At 41.2% G+C, this 14,211-nt stretch overlaps 1 protein-coding gene across 1 annotated transcript in view; it reads left to right on the top strand.

Moving 5' to 3' along the window:
- The first annotated feature begins 2,690 nt into the window (after nucleotides 1-2,690).
- The window catches only part of SLC3A1 (solute carrier family 3 member 1), a 34,570-nt gene continuing 23,049 nt past the window's right edge, over nucleotides 2,691-14,211 (top strand). The window contains exons 1-4 of the mRNA XM_058551325.1: nucleotides 2,691-3,137; nucleotides 6,109-6,288; nucleotides 6,437-6,591; nucleotides 10,977-11,102. Of these exons, the coding sequence (XP_058407308.1) occupies nucleotides 2,708-3,137; nucleotides 6,109-6,288; nucleotides 6,437-6,591; nucleotides 10,977-11,102 (891 nt within the window). The 5' untranslated portion in view covers nucleotides 2,691-2,707. The remainder of the gene's footprint in view (nucleotides 3,138-6,108; nucleotides 6,289-6,436; nucleotides 6,592-10,976; nucleotides 11,103-14,211) is intronic.

Genomic DNA, 14,211 nt, shown 5'->3' with positions numbered 1-14,211 from the left:
ATATAAAGTGGAGGAAGATGGATACGGATGTTAGCCCACGGCCAGTCTTCCTCAGCAAAAAAAAGAGGAGGATTGGCAGATGTTAGCACAAGGGTTGATCTTCCTCACAAAACAAAAACAAAAACTTCCCACCAGAGACAAGATAATTATTCTAGATTGTTTTTTAAAAGATTTTAGTTTGCGTGTTCTGGAATTCCAAAGTATTGTTGTTATTGTCATTTTAAATAAAATGTAGAGAAGTTGAAATGGAACATTTCTGTCATGAGGGCATATTGCTATGATGTAGAGTTTTTTTGCATTTATACGATTGTACACTTAGAATTTAAGAATTTATAATTAAAAGTTATTTCTTGGGGCTGGCCCAGTGGCACAGTGGTAAAGTTAGGTGCACTCTGTTTTGGTGGCCCGGGGTTCGCAGGTTCAGATCCTGGGTGTGGACACACACTACTCATCAAGCCATGCTGTGGAGGCGTCCCATATACAAAATAGAGGAAGATGGGCACAGATGTTAGCTCAGGGTCACTCTTCCTCAGCAAAAAAAGAGGGCCAAGCTTTCTCACGAAAGGAAAAAAAGTTATTTCTTATAATTTGAAATTATCTGAAAATCATGGGTATTTTTGCACATTGTTTTTTCCCCAAATAGTAAGTGAATTTCAAGAATTAGCTCCTGTTGTGAAAATTATCATTATGTGTTTGAGATAAAGCATTTCAAGACATAAAAGTTAAATTCCTTTGATTTTTAAAGAATGCACAATATGCATAATTAGTAAAAATGAGAGATGCTGCTTATTGGATTCATTCAATGAGCTACATATTGGGATTTACTCATTTTTAAAAGTAACTTGTGCAGAGGCCCGCCCCGTGGCTGAGTGGTTCAAGTTGTGCACACTTTGCTTGGGCAGCCCAGGTTCGCAGGTTGGGATCCTAGATGTGGGATCCAAACCTCGCCAGCCATGCTATGGTGGCATCTCACCTACAAAATAGAGGAAGATTGGCACAGATGTTAGCTCAGGGCTAATCTTCCTCAAGCAAAAAAAGAGGAAGATTGGCAGCAGATGTTAACTTAGGGCAAATCTTCCTCAGCAAAAAAAAAAAGGGGGTGGGATTCACTTACTCATTAATTCCACAAATATTTATTAAGCACATACTCTGGGCCTGGCACTGGCCTAGAAGCTGGAGAATCAGCTGGAAATAAAACAAATAAAATTCCGCCCTACCCGCCCACCCTCTGCAAAAAGTAACTTGTTCAAAATCAAGTAGCTCATTTCTCTGTACCATATATTGCTTCTAAGTCACTCTACAAAACAACAGTAATGTTAGGATTTCAAATAACTTTCCTCATTTAAAAGAAAAAAACACTTCTTGTTATCTGATCAAATGATTCATAGGGCTGTTTAAGTGCCATTGATTAAACGAAAACTCTGAATCACCACATTCTTTGCAGGCTTGCAGAATCTTCTAAGAAAGCACACTTAACTTTAAAGAGATTATCTCAGGGTTGCAAATGCTGTATTTTACACTTGTCAATGATTAAACACCTCTTTAGTGCTTGTATTAAGAACTGTTTACCTATAGGAAAGCACTTGAACTTGCTAGACATGAATCCTTTCTCCCCACCAGCCCCAATCTCTGGAAAGTGCTTCCAAGAATGGGCAGCCATTTCCTTTTCTGAAAATAGGAAACAAGACTGAAGGCACCTGGGGGTGAATTGAGTGTACAAATGGGTATTTATAAGGTTTGCTTGAACTGAGATAAAATAAAATTAGCTTCAGTAACCTGGATTTGTAGGAAGAGAAGAGACCTTCAAATCAAAGAATACAAAAAAGCCTGTTTCCCCTTGCAAAATTTAGTATTTGTTTCTTTTTCTCACACCTAGCTAAAAGAAAAAATTTAAAGCTATTTTTTTTTATTGTGGTAAAATATACATAACATAAAATTTACTACATTAACCATTTGTAAGCGTACAATTCAGTGGCATTAAGTATATTTACATTGTTGTGCAACCATCACCACTATCCACCTCCAGAACTTTTTCATCATCCCAAATGTAAACTCTGTACTCATTAAATAGTTACTCCCCAGTACCCGCCTCCCCCGACCCCGCCACCCCTGGTAACTACCCTTCTACTCTTTGTCTTTATGAATTTGTCTAGGTGCCTCATATCGGTGGAATCATACAATATCTGTCTTTTTGTGTCTGGCTTATTTCACTTAGCATAATGTCCTCAAGGTTCATCCATGTTGTAGCATGTCAGAATATCCTTCCTTTTTAAAGCTGAATAATATTCCACTGTATGCATATATCACATTTTATTTGTCCATTCATCTGTTCATGACACTTGGCTTGTTTCCACCTTTTGACTATTGTGAATAATGTTGCTGTGAACGTTGGTTACTCAGTCAAGTAACATCTTAAGTTGCAGTGGAATCCTGCCTCTTCTTCCCATTTCCCTTCCTCTATGCCCCTGTTCCAGGCCAGGTCTGACCCCCTCAGTGTTGTGACTGTAGCTATATCAGCCTCAGGAGTGTAAACAGATTATTTTTAAAACCCCCTTTACCTTTACCCTTTCTTCCTGGGCTGGACTTTGTCCAGCCAGGTTTATTTATAAACCACGTAAAGCTTATTAACATGACCAAGCATTTCAGCCAGCTACCTTCCCACCTCTGTATTTCAGGAAGGCACTCCACAAGGATAAGACCGTGAGACATGGCTGAGGATAAAAGCAAGAGAGACTTCATCGGAATGAGTATAAAGGGAGGCCAAACAAACAACGGGTTTGTCCAAAATGAAGACATTCTAGAGAGAGACCCAGATCCAGGCAGCAGGGCTGACAGCCCACACCTCACCGCCGTGGGCATCCCGGGCTCCGCAGAGCCCGACCTGAAGGACATCCAGCCCTATGCAGGGATGCCCAAGGAGGTGCTGTTCCACTTCTCGCGCCAGGCTCGCTACCGGGTGCCCCGGGAGATCCTCTTCTGGCTCACTGTGGCTTCTGTGCTCGTGCTCATTGGGGCCACCATAGCCATCATCGCCATCTCCCCAAAGTGCCTCGACTGGTGGCAGGCGGGGCCCATGTACCAGATCTACCCGAGATCTTTCAAGGACAGCGATCAGGATGGAAACGGAGATCTAAAAGGTGTGTGCCTGGAGACAGTTTAGGGCGGGGCCAGGATGACATTGGTTTATGGCTCTCTGAATCCTTGAAAACGAGTTATGCCTGAGTTGTGCGGCTAAAGCACATTCCAGTATGACTGGCATGCCAAGTTTCTCCTTGTTTATGATATTTTAAAAAACCATTCAACAGAACGCAGCAATTCTCCCCTTATGATGAAAGGCTACTTGCTGGAGGCCTTTGAACCCCCAAAGAGTTGTTTAATTTATTGCTCAGTAAGTATACGTATGCTTAATTGGTCATCAATTCTAACTTCTTACACGGAGCAAGTTTCCTCTGAAATGTTGCCTGCTTCTGTGCACTTTATAGTTGATTATCTTTTGATATAGTTGATTGTCTGAGTAAATATAGTTGATGATTTATAGTTGAATATCTGATGTCTTTAAAAGGTGTAGGTTGAGTCTTTAAAGTTTAAATCTTGAGAAATGAAGGAAAGGAAAAAAGGCATAGCAGTGTATTGGTCATTACTTGAATAAAGGATTATTGAAAACAATACTCGTATTAGTAAAAAAAATAGAAGTAAAAAATTATTTTTTTGAAGTTATGCTAATAATTTCCTAGTGAGTTACATGTAGAACGTCCTTATAATTTATTGCTCAAACCAGGACACTTTTAAAAGTAAAATTATGCCACACAGCAGGCACAAACTGGAACCGTCCTGGGCAAACTGGTTGATATGGTCACCCTAGGTAAGGGCAATGAAAAGAAACAAATAAACTAACAAGGTAATGTTTGATGATGATATTTGGTTTCAACAAAATAAAACAGAATGATTTAATAGAGTGTGGGAAGTGGGAATGAGCTTAATCTAACTTTTAATGTTACATATAAACTCTTGAAATCTCCAACTTTCCTTAAAAACTGATAAAAGGCTTTTCTTTTTTGCGCTCATATCATTCTCTCTCTTTTTTAATCTTCCTGCATCTTCACTAATCGAAATACTATCTGTCCTTCAAGGAGCAGTTCCAACCCATTTCCTGCATTAGTCTGTATCTAACTCCTCTACCAGAGCGCGGCTCCCCTCCCTAGAGCTCCCGGGGTGCTTTGGAGCGTGTTTGTAGCATCCTCTGGTGCTGCCTTGGAACATACCTGGGTGACTTCCCTTCCACGCCCCCTACCCCCGCATGGCCCTAGCACCTGCTGCCTTTTATGCAGTGACTGCTTAACAAAAGTGATGTTTTGATGGAATACAGCTAAGATCCCTAAACTCAAAGATATGCGCCCCCACTTCCTGGCCCTCCCTTGTAATCTCCTTCGAGATAACCCCAAATTCCCAGAAACAGGGCAGCTTCTACTCAGCTCTTCATTTGTCATTTCCAATAACTTCTCCTTGAGGGACTGGCTCAATAGGTATTTGTCCTTGAGGTTGAGGGGATTTTGTTGTTATTGTCTGAGGAAACGAGGCCAGGTTTCAGTTTTTGGTGACTGCCTTCTGTCCCCTGGGTGTGGGCCTGGGATCCCTTGTTTACTTTGTGACCGTTCAGTCCCTTCGTTTTTATCATCCTCTTCCTTTGTGCCTGTTCGTAAGCTATATTGTATGGTTGTTCTGACTTAAATCAAAATCCTTTTGTTGCCGGTTGACCCTCTGTGAGTCTCACAGCCACCCATACGGAGGAACTGAGGTACAAAGAGGACGAAAATAAGCAGCCCGTTGTAAGGGAAGAGCCCAGATGCCAGGAGTCAGGTGACTGTGCTTTGGTCTCAGTGGCCTCCAGCCTGCTGTGTGATCCCTGACAGGCTCTGACTGTAGTAAGCCACATAGTGTCCCACAGACAGTTACTGGAGGTTGAGTACGAGATTCAAGTCTCTGAATCTGCATTTAGGACTCTGAACTAGAAGCAAAAAAACACGCTATCTGCTAATTATCTTACAAGGTTCCAAGTACAAAGAATTTCATTCCGGTATCTCTTCTCAGCCAAGTCTAGAATTCTCTTCTATATGAATTCTTGGCTTCAGCACTGTCCAAAGGAAACAGAAGGTGAACCACACATGTAACTGTAAATTTTCGAGGAGCCACATTAAAAAAATTAAAAAGAAACAGGTGAAATTAATTTTAATGTATTTTGTTTAATCCAGTATATCATTTCAACATATAATCAATATAAAAATATTAATAGGATATTTCACAGTCTTTCTTTGCATACTGGGTCTTCAAAGTCCGGCGTGTGTTTTACATGTATAGCACATCTCGGTTCAGACTAGCACATTGCAAGTGCTCAATAGCCGCATGTGGCAAGTGGCTGTCATACTGGACAGTTCAGTTTAGACCATGTGACCATCAGGGGCCATGTATTAGTCTTTGTACCTTGGCACTTAGCCCACCACCCGGCCTAGATTAGGTGCTCAAAAACCAGGTGGAGAATAAATTAACAATACTGTCATCTTGGTTTTAAACATAAAATATGAACAAGCCACAGACAGATTTTTTTTAATGTTATGCATGTATGTTAAAGGTCAAAGGTTACTACTAGAAGACTAATTTGATGCTGTTTGTAGAACTAGACCTTGCTATTGGAATTCCACCCAAATTCAACAAAATTCCAAATATTTCTGCCTCAATGTAAATATTTCGATCTTAGTCATGTTCCTTTTATTTTTTTATTTTATTTTATTTTTTATTTTTTTTGGTGAGAAAGATTAGCTCTGAGCTAACATCTGTTGCCAATCCTGCTCTTTTTGCTGAGGAAGATTGGCCCTGAGCTAACATCTGTGCCCATGTTCCTCCATTTTATGTGGGACACCTGCCACAGCATGGTTGTAATGAGTAGTGAGCAGCTCTGCAGCAGGGATCCGCACCCGCGACCCCAGTGCCACCGAAGTGTAGCGCATGAGCTTAACCACTATGCCACCGGGCCGGCCCCGTGTTCCTTTTATTTTTGATCCTTCAACTTAAAAATAAAACTTTACTTTTCATGGCCTTGACATTTTTCTTCAGGTATTCAAGATAAACTGGACTACATCACAACTTTAAATATAAAAACTGTTTGGATTACTTCATTTTATAAATCATCCCTTAAAGATTTCCGACATGGTGTTGAAGATTTCCGAGAAATTGATCCTATTTTTGGAACAATGAAAGATTTTGAGAATTTGCTTGCAGCCATACATGATAAAGGCAAGTTGAATGGAAGGTGGGTGGGATGGGAGTGGGGGCTGGGAAAAGCATTTCTCCAAATGCTTACTTAAAGCATTTTTTCCCTTAACTGTCATATATTAGTCTAATATAATCTTTTGCTAACATTTGAAATGTTTTCACCTACTAGGTTTAAAATTAATAATCGATTTCATACCAAACCACACCAGTGATAATCATACTTGGTTTCAGTTGAGTCGGACCCGGACAGGGAAATATACTGATTATTATATCTGGCATGACTGTACTCAGGAGAATGGCATAACCAAACCACCCAACAACTGGGTAAGTACCAACTTGCCTGATTTACAAGTGAAAATGGGCAGGTCTTCAGTGATTAAACTGGCTATTTATAAAGTCCTTTTAAGGAAAAAAAAAATCAACGGGTATAGTTTACAGGAAGGGGAAAAAGTTTCCCAAAGAAATAGAAATAAGGGACCCAAGCCTTCTTATGTCATTTGGATTTCTGATTTCATTGTAGAGCTGATGTGTTCTAGCAAATGAAAACCTATACTCTCTATCAGCCTCTCCTTCCCTTCTTCCCACTCTGTCTGATTTAGACTCCATGTCCCATTAGTTCAGTAACTGTCTTGCTACTCTCCAGATCCCTTTGCCTTTCTGACTTTTGGACTCTCTTGTTCAACAAAACCCTAGCCATTAATGAAGTCAACCATCCACTTTTCTGCCTGAACCTTGGTATCCGAGATTCTGGAGACATCGCACATTCATTGCCCCCACTTGAACTAGGCCATCCAGTCTTCTCAGGAATTTTACCAAATCTAATTGATCAACTTGCCCCCCTCCTCTTCAAACATCCTACCCTGCCTCCTCCCTGTCTTATCACTCTCAGCAGCAAACTCTACTTCGAAGAGAGAATAGAAGCCCTCAAACCTGCCTGCCCCCATACCCACCCTCTTCCTACTCACTTCTTTTACAGCAGAGGCCATGTCCCTCCTGTCTAGGGGTTGCCAGATTTACAAATAAAAATCCAGGAAGCCCGATGAAATCTGAATTTTAGATAAACAATGCATAATTTTTTAGTATGAATATTGCATAAGCCATACTCAAATAAATAATTATTCATTGTTTATCTGAAATTCAGATTTAACTGGATGTCTTGTATTTTATCTGGCAATTCTACTCCTGTTCCAGGCAAGTCGTTCCACCTGCTCTGGTTCATGTTCTCTCCTGCTTTCTGTGGAGCCTTTCACTCTGGGTCGTCTCTTCCCACTCCACTCTCTCCTTCTCTCTTCTGGACCTTCTCCACAAACATTTAAACAGGCTGGCTCCTGGGCATCAACTTTCAGATGACCAAGGGCAATTCAAAATTGACGCGTGTCAAAGCTGACTGTGTGACCCTCTCTTCCCAACCTCCTGTATCCCAGGTTTGGCGAACGGGACCAATATGCAGCCAGGTGAGCAGGTCATCAGCAGGGCCTGGCTGTTTTACCTCCTTAACTTTTCTTTTCACCAATCTACCCACTTGTTAAAATGATAATGATATTAGCAAACATTTCCCAAATACTTACTATGTGCCAGGCTCTGTGCTAAGTGTTTTATATTCATTAATTCATTTAATCTACCCTACAAGCCTATGAGTTAGATTTTAATTCCTATTTTGCAGATGAGCAGACTGAGGCAAAGAAACATTAAGTACCTTGCCCAAGGTCACACAGCTAGTAAATGAAAGGGCTGAGGACTGGATCTAGTCAGTCCGGAGCCACAATCTGCTTTTAAAAATTGCCGCCCATGGGGCCGACCAGGTGGCGTAGTGGTTAGGTTCGTGTGCTCCAATTCAGCGGCCTGGAGTCTGCAGGTTTGGATTCTGGGCGTGGACCTATGCACCGCTCATCAAGCCATGCTGTGGCAGGCGTCCCACATGTAAAGTAGAGGGAGATGGGCATGGGTATTAGCCCAGGGCCAATCTTCCTCAGCAAAAAGAGGAGGATTGGCAGCAGATGTTAGCTCAGGCTAATCTTCCTTGCCAAAAAAACAAACAAAAAAATTGCTGCCCATACTTCGAACCATATCATCTCTTGCCTATAGGACTGTAACAGCTGCCTCTTTTGGCATCTGTTTTTTCCATCTTTCCATCAGTTCTCCACTGTTGCCAAGGTTGTGTGTTTTTTTTTTAATGTAATAGTTCATATATAAAAAAATATGTAATATATGATAGATGTATAAACACCTGGTGGTATAGCCGTACAATGGACCACTACTCAGCAATAAAAAGGAATGAACATTGATGCACGCAATGACATGGGTGAATCTGAAAATAACGCTGCAGAGTGAAAGAAGCCAGATGAAAAACCAAGCTATATGATTACACTTACATGAAATTCTAGAAAATGCAAACTAATCTATAGTGACAGAAAGTAGATTAGTTGTTGTTTAGGGATGGGAGGGAGAGGGGTAGGAGTGGGAGAGTGGGATTAGGAATCACAAAGGATGGATCTGTTCACTATTTTGATCATGGTGAGAGGTTCATATGTCAAAACTGATCAAAATGTACTCTTTAAATATGTACAGTTTATTGTATTCAAATATACCTGAATAAAACTATTTAAAAATATATGTAATATATACCTAAGCTAGGGAAGATAATAATATAGCGAACATCAATGAACCCATCCCCAAATTAAGAACTTGAGCATTACCAGCACTGCTGAAACCACCTGTGGGCTCCTTCCTGTCTCTCCCCATGCCTCCTCTTAGAGGTAACTACTACCTTGAATTTTAGGTTTTTCTAAGTCCTTGCATTTTGTTTTGCCTATACTATATATGCTACATATATTTTTTACATTTCTTATTTAGTTTCTCCTATTTTGAACTTTATGAGATGTGTCATACTACATGTAGTCTTCTGTAACTAGTTTTTTTCACTCATTGTTTTTAATATTCATTCATGTAGTTTCTGGTAACTGTGGCCCATACATTTTCACTGTTGTATGATATTCCATTGTGTGAATATTCTGTGATTTATTTATCCACTCTTCAGCTGATGGGCAGTTGGGCTGTTTCTAGTTTTTTTTCACTCTTACTAATGATGCTGTTGTAAACATTCTCATTAATCTATTTCTCCTGGGGCACATGTGAAGAGATTCTGAAAGGTAAAAGACTAGGAGTGAAATTGCTGGGTGCAGAATAGTGCATGCTCAACTCTACAAGATAACGCCAAATTGATTATCAACGTGGTTGTACTAATTTATATTCCCAACAGCAGTATAAAAAATACATCTTCTCATTAATTGCCGATATTACCAGACTTTGTAATTTTTACCAAGTGAACATAAATTGTTATCATATTGAGGTCTTAATTATACATTTATCTAATTACTGATGATTTACCTAATAACTAATGTGGTAATTATCTAATTATTAAAGATATTGAACATCTTTTCATACATTTATTCACTCGAGCATCCATTTCTGTGAAACACCTGTTTATGGTTTCCCCATTTTTTTGTCCGATCATGTGTCCCTTTGATTTGTGGAGTTCTTTTTGTATTCTGGATACTGATCTTTTCTCGGTTATATACACTGTAAATATCTTATCCCAGTTTGTGTCCAGGTGGGCCATGAGGTGAGCTGACGAGAGTATGTTTCCTCCAAAGGCAGCAGCTACCACGTAGCTTCAGCCAGTTGTTGCCATGGAAATGTGGATCCAGTGTGACTAGGTCTTCCAACTAAAATGAAAAAGATTATGCAAAATCCCTCAGTTTTTTTGTTTTTGTTTTTGTTTTTTTGTTGCTGAGGAAGATTTGCCCTGAGCTAACATCTGTTACCAATCTTCCTCTATTTTGTCTGTGAGCTGCCACCACAGCGTGGCCACTGACAGATGAGTGGCGTATGTCTGCGCTGGGGGACCGAACCTGGGCTGCCAAAGTACAGTGCGCCGAACTTAACTACTAGGCCACTGGGACTGGCCCTGTAAAATCCCTCAGTTTTTAAGTGTTGTCCAGATGTTCTCTTTGGCTGGAAGTGAACAAATGGCTCTGAGGAACTGTCACATTTAAGGAACCTCAGAGTAGACTGACAAGGAATGGCAAAGGATGTAGGAGGGTCAACCAGGAGAGCCATGTTGTGAAGCCACAGATGTGAGCATTTCTAGAAAGAGGAAATCAGCACCAGTGTCAGACGCTGCTGGATACCAAAACTTGAAGAGGCTAGATTTCTTTTATTCCTGAAGGCTAGTGGAGTTTTTAAGTGAATGATTCTAATACTTTTCTGAGGACACAGTTTAAATATTCACTCTATCTGGATTCAAACTCTAAGACCAATGGAATGCGTCTTTCCCCCAAGTTGACCATCATTTGCTTTTCTTCACAAACAGGAGTCCAGAGCCTGGACAGAAGGTTCAAGAAAATATATTAGAAATGTCTGCTCCTTAAGTTGGCCTTGTCCCGCATTTGAGAGCATTGGTTTGCTGTTGTGGTTGTTAGGAACAGCTTCTACTGTGCAAACACGTCACAACCACGTTTGTAGGGGATTAGGCCAGACAGCGGCATTTTAGGGAATTATTTTACTCAGTACTCTCCCTGGAAGAAAAATTCTGAGGATTTGTGCACTCAGCCTGCACAGCACCGGGGATGGCAGTTATCATTTCTTTGTGGGCAATACCATCATATGAATAGTGCTAAGTAAGTGATTTCCTATTTTCTGTTTGCTAGTTAAGTGTATACGGAAACTCCGGTTGGCAGTTTGACGAAGTACGAAACCAATGTTATTTTCACCAGTTTACGAAAGAGCAACCTGATTTAAATTTCCGCAATGCTGATGTTCAGGAAGAAATAAAAGTGAGTACAGACATCCACATAGACTGCTCCATTACATGGGTGCTTAAGTAGTTATTTCCTACACTTTATGTTGAACAATAATTGTGCAGGCAAAATCAAGTAGTGACATTAAATTCTGGGATTAAGGAGTCTGATGCAAACAGACACTCAGATATGTTAGTAGTTCTTTCCCGCCTCTAACCTAGGATAATTGAAATGGGCGGGAGGCAGAAATACCTGTTGCTTTAGTTCCCAGTTGCTCCTCTGCCTGTAACAATGAGCTGTTATTAGTGACGTGGGCCAGAACATGGGCTCCGGGGTCTGGCTCTGGCATCTGGACCCAGCCCCACCATTTGGGGCTTAATTTGGCTTTTCTGTGTCTCAGATCCCTCATCTATGAAACATGGTATTTGTCTCATAGGACTTTTTGAAACATTAGGTGAGATAACCCATGCGCAACAATTCTGTATTCACTCAATAAATATTAACTTACTGTCTGCTCTGTGCCAGGTCTTGTTCTAAGCACTGGGAATGCAGCGGTGAATAAAAGAAGCCCTGCCCTGACAGAGTTGCTGGTATACTGAGGGGAAGGCAGACAATTAACCAAATATATAATATGTCAGGTGGTGATGAACCCTAAGTGTAAGGGGCATTGGAGCGCCAGGGAGAAGTTGGTTTGGAGACAATCCTGTGACAAGGTTCTGTTTGGACAAAAACCTGAAGTTTGAAAGGGAGCCATGTGAACATCTGGGGGAAGAGAATTTCAGGCAGAGAGAAGGGCAAATACAAACATCTCCAGGCGAGAGTGTGCTCCATGTGTTTCAGGCATGACCTGGAGGCCGATGTGTAGGGTTGCCAGATGTAGCAAATAAAATTATAGGACACCCAGTTAAATTTTAATTTCAGATAAACAATGAATAATGCAATATTTGGGACATACTTCTACTAAAAAATTCTTCATTGCTTATCTGAAATTGAAACTTAATTGGATGTCCTGTATTTTATCTGGCAACCCTACCAGTGAAATGAGCGAGAGAGTTAGAGAGCTGGGGTTCAAAAAGTGGAATGGGGGCTGATCCTATAGGGCCTTGAATGCTGTTGTAAGGGGTACATGCTGAGTCACTGAAGATCCCTCTGTGGCCCATGCTCAGATTTCCTACAGTGAAATTTTTCTCCAGGTGAGAGCTGACGGGGCTCGCACCTGTGTGGTGGTGGTTCCAAAGATACCTGACGCATAATCCACAATAAACATGAGCCGTGGTGTTGTTCTTTTTATTGCTGCTGCTGTGGCTATGGTGGGCAGGAATTTAGGTTAGTGGGGTAGTGCTCTGAGGTAGGGAGGTAGGGAGGAGACTTGAATAGAGCAGAACAGAGAGGCGTGGGTCCCCTTCTACAGCTCACCATGTCAGCCAAGTGATAAGGATGCAGGTTGCCACGTTGGAGTCACGGAGGGCACCCACATCCCTTAGTTTGTTTTTAAATAAGAGCTTTACTGAGGGCCGGCCCTGTGGCTTAGAGGTTAAGTGGGCGTGCTCCGCTACTGGCGGCCCCGGTTCGGATCCAGGGCGCGCACCGACACACCGCTTGTCCGGCCACGCTGAGGTCGTGTCCCACATACAGCAACTAGAAGGATGTGCATCTACGATGTACAACTATCTACTGGGGCTTTGGGGGAAAAAAAGGAGGAGGACTGGCAATAGATGTTAGCTCAGAGCCGGTCTTCCTCAGGAAAAAGAGGAGGATTAGCACGGATGTTAGCTCAGGGCTGATCTCCCTCACAAAAAAAAAAAAAAAAAGAGCTTTACTGAGATATAATTCATATACCATAAAATTCACCCCTTTCAAGTGTATAATTCAATGGTGTTAGTATATTCATAGAGTTGTGAAACTATCACTACTAATTTCAGAATATTTTTATCACCCCAGAAAGAAACTCCATACCCATTAGCAGTCACTCCTGACTGTCCCCTCCCTTTCTCCCTCTGGGCCCTGGCAGCCACTAATCTACTTTCTGGCTCTATGGATGTGCCTATTCTGGACATTTCATATAAACGGAATCATACAATATCTATATGTCTATGATATATATCTATATTTATAATCTATACTTAACTATTTGAGAAACTGCCAAGCTGTTTTCCAAAGCAGCGGCATCATTTTACATTCCCACTAGCAACGCACGAGGGTTCTGATGTCTCTACATCCTCGTCAATACCTGTTATCCTCTATATTTTCAATTATAGTCATCCTAGTGGGTATGAAGTGGTATCTCACTGTGGTTTTGAATCATATTTCCCTGGTGGCTAATGATGTTGAGCATCTTTGCATGTCCTTATAGTTTATTTGTATATCTTCATTGGAGAAATGTCTATTCAAATCCTTTACTCATTTTTTAAAAAATTTTATTTATTTATTTATTTATTTTTCCCCCAAAGCCCCAGTAGATAGTTGTATGTCATAGCTGCACATCCTTCTAGTTGCTGTATGTGGGACACGGCCTCAGCATGGCCAGAGAAGCGGTTCCTCTGTGCGCGCGGGGGATCCAACCCCAGCCGCCAGCAGCAGAGCGTGCGCACTTAACCTCTATGCCACGGGGCCGGCCCTCCTTTACTCATTTTTAAATTTTTTTTTTTTAAATAATTTTATTTATTTATTTATTTTCCCCCGAATCCCCAGTAGATAGTTGTGTGTCACAGTTGCACATCCTTCCACTTGCTGTATGTGGGACGCGGCCTCAGCATGCCCAGAGAAGCGGTGTGTTGGTGCGCGCCCGGGATCCCAACCCGGGCCGCCAGCAGCGGAGCGCATGCACTTAACCGCTAAGCCACGGGGCCGGCCCTATTTGTTTTTTTATTGTTGAGTTGTAAGTCTTCTTTATATATTCTGGATACATGATTTGTAATTAATTTTCTTCCATTTTGTGGGTTTTCTAGTTACTTTCTTGATGGGGCCCTTTGAAGCACCAGTATTTTTAATTGTTATGACGTCCAATTTATCTATTTTTTCTTTTGTTGCTTGTGCTTTAGTGTCATATTTAAGAACCATTGCCTAACTCAAGGTTATGAAGATTTACTCCTATGTTTTCTTAGAGTTTCATAAGAGTTTAGCTCCTACATTTAAGTCTCTGATC

This window comes from Diceros bicornis, chromosome 12 (genome assembly GCF_020826845.1).
Source record: "Diceros bicornis minor isolate mBicDic1 chromosome 12, mDicBic1.mat.cur, whole genome shotgun sequence".
Classification (NCBI taxonomy): domain Eukaryota; kingdom Metazoa; phylum Chordata; class Mammalia; order Perissodactyla; family Rhinocerotidae; genus Diceros; species Diceros bicornis.
The sequence above is the reverse complement of the archived record's forward strand: the minus strand, read 5'-3'. Positions and strand labels throughout refer to the sequence as shown.